Below are 2,265 nucleotides of genomic sequence, written 5' to 3'. Positions count from 1 at the left end.
AACATCATATCTACCAGAAAAAAGTAGAATAAAATGATATCGATAATCACTATTATCCTGACTACAAACTGTGGAAGACAGCTAAGGTTTTTTCTCCTACTAATAAATGATTACACTAATCCACATCTAAAAAAATGCAAAGAAGATTAATCAACCAAAAATATTTTTTGCCTACCTCATTTTGGCCGATGGCAGTGAAGTTACAGTAACCACATTTGTAAGGTTTGTAACCATAATGACTGTACAAGTGCCTTCTTATTGATGGTGTGTGAATCTGCAGTTGCTTGTAACAAATGGGACAATGGAATGTTGAGGGCCCAGCAGACAAATTAGACACCACAGTTGAGGTAGTTGAAGGGGAATGGTGGTTCACTATTTTATCAGCCACCTTTTTGTTAATGGTGACCTGGGACTCACAAGAATTGCTATTGGATGGTAATATTTTATTGCAAATATTAGTGTTGTTGCTGTCTCTGACAGAACCTCCAGCATCAGGAAATGTTATGAAGGTTTCATCATCTACTTTATTTGTTCTGTTTGGGGGTCTACCAGCATCAGGCTCGCCCATCTTCCCAGAAGTCTGTTGCATTCCATCTGTGGTCATCCCAGCAGTTTCTGGTGACAACTTAAGAATGATACAAGGTCGACTTGGGTGGCAAAAAGTATTGTGCACTCGAATCCTGCTCTTCTCAATTGATCTGTATGAGCAATAGCCACACTTGAAGGGCTTAATGTGAAAATGCTTTTTAGCATGCTTGTAAAATGCCCGATAAGTTGTAGTCACCCCACATACACTGCACTTGACTCTTCCTCCACTCTTTTTCTTCATCATGAGCCGTACTTTCTCTGAGCTAAAGTAGTCACTATTGCTGTAGTCCAGTCCAAGCAAGTCTCTTGTCATGACACCTGGAGTGGCTGATATTGGGCTGCTGAGGCGCTGTACAAGAGAGTCTGTGAGGAAGGCAATGTGAGTATGAAGTGTGTTCTCTAAGCCGTTTGATGGATTAGCCTCCGAATTTCCAATTTTGGTAGCTTCTGGTGTAATGAGTTTGCTTACATTTTTTTTTGTGGTTGTGGGTTCACTAATACTGAAGTCTTTTGAGAGAGAAGATGCATCTGCTTTATTTTCAGACTCCAAATTTAAAGAGTGATGTGTTTTATTCACTCTTTTTGTATCTATGTATAAAGAAACAGGCTCTTCAGAATTTTTGTGGCTTAGCTTTTCCAGCTTTTTAAATCCAGAAACTTCCTTGACAGTAAAGCCTTCATAATCAGTTGCGCTTAACTCAATAACAACAGTTTTATCACTACCTTCTTCACAGTCTAATGGAACAGAGCTAATGGAACAAAATGAGGGTTCACACTTTGTAGAATCTAGACTAGTCTCTACTCTATCTACATCTGTGTTACTAATCTCAGATTCTAATACTGTACTGGGTAATTTTTTAGCATCTGTCCAAATCTCGTTCACATTCACACATTTGCTTTGGGGTGCATGTTTGACTTTGAATGTTTTAACCTTTACAGATTGATTTTCAGGTTGAAGTTCAAAATTTGGTCTGAAATTATGAAGTTCAAGATTTGAGGATTCAGCACTGTTGGGCTGAAGTGATGGATCTGTGATTGCAGCAACTTCATAATTCAACTTTTTCACTGAACTGGACTCTTCACACTCAAGTGTATCTGTGACTACTTTCTCCATCTGATTTCTAAGATTTGCAGTTCTCTTTAAATTTGGTCCCACACCTTGTCCTACTAATGGTCCACTTTGTCCACATGAAGAAACAGCAGCCTCTGACATTTGCTGAAGTTCACCATTTTTCATTTGTCTTTCTTGTTGCTGATCATGCAAAGTGTTCACAACCTGATCTTCTGCCGTAACACTGAGGGTTTTAATTGTCAAACATTCAAATTTTTGGGCAAATGAAGCCGAAGAACCAGCTATTAACACCTTTTCATCTGAGCAATCAACTGCAGGCTGAGCTGTCACTGCACTCGTGCTGAAAGTCCTTGCTTCTGCAGGCTCTTTGTCACTGCATTTGCTAACTTGACAGGACTCATTTTCCTGATTGACATTGTTCTTTATTCCTTCATTACCTAGACATGATATCCACTCATAATTTTCTATTTTGGTTCTTGATTCAAAGCGATATGGAGCTTTGAAGTTCTTGTCATTCTCAACAAGCACCTCTTTACCCTGTGAAAGGGAAACATGCTTAAAATTTGCTCTGGGCAAATAATACTGAAGTTACAATTTAATTTTCC

General features: G+C 38.8%; 1 protein-coding gene across 1 annotated transcript in view; it reads right to left on the bottom strand.

The window, feature by feature from the left end:
- The window catches only part of LOC119593776, a gene marked incomplete in the record, with an annotated part of 13,866 nt that overhangs the window by 2,146 nt on the left and 9,455 nt on the right, over positions 1-2,265 (bottom strand). The window contains 1 exon segment of the mRNA XM_037942798.1: positions 176-2,197. Coding sequence (XP_037798726.1) covers positions 176-2,197 — 2,022 coding nt within the window.

Source organism: Penaeus monodon, chromosome 32 (genome assembly GCF_015228065.2).
Source record: "Penaeus monodon isolate SGIC_2016 chromosome 32, NSTDA_Pmon_1, whole genome shotgun sequence".
NCBI lineage: Eukaryota > Metazoa > Arthropoda > Malacostraca > Decapoda > Penaeidae > Penaeus > Penaeus monodon.
The sequence above is the reverse complement of the archived record's forward strand: the minus strand, read 5'-3'. Positions and strand labels throughout refer to the sequence as shown.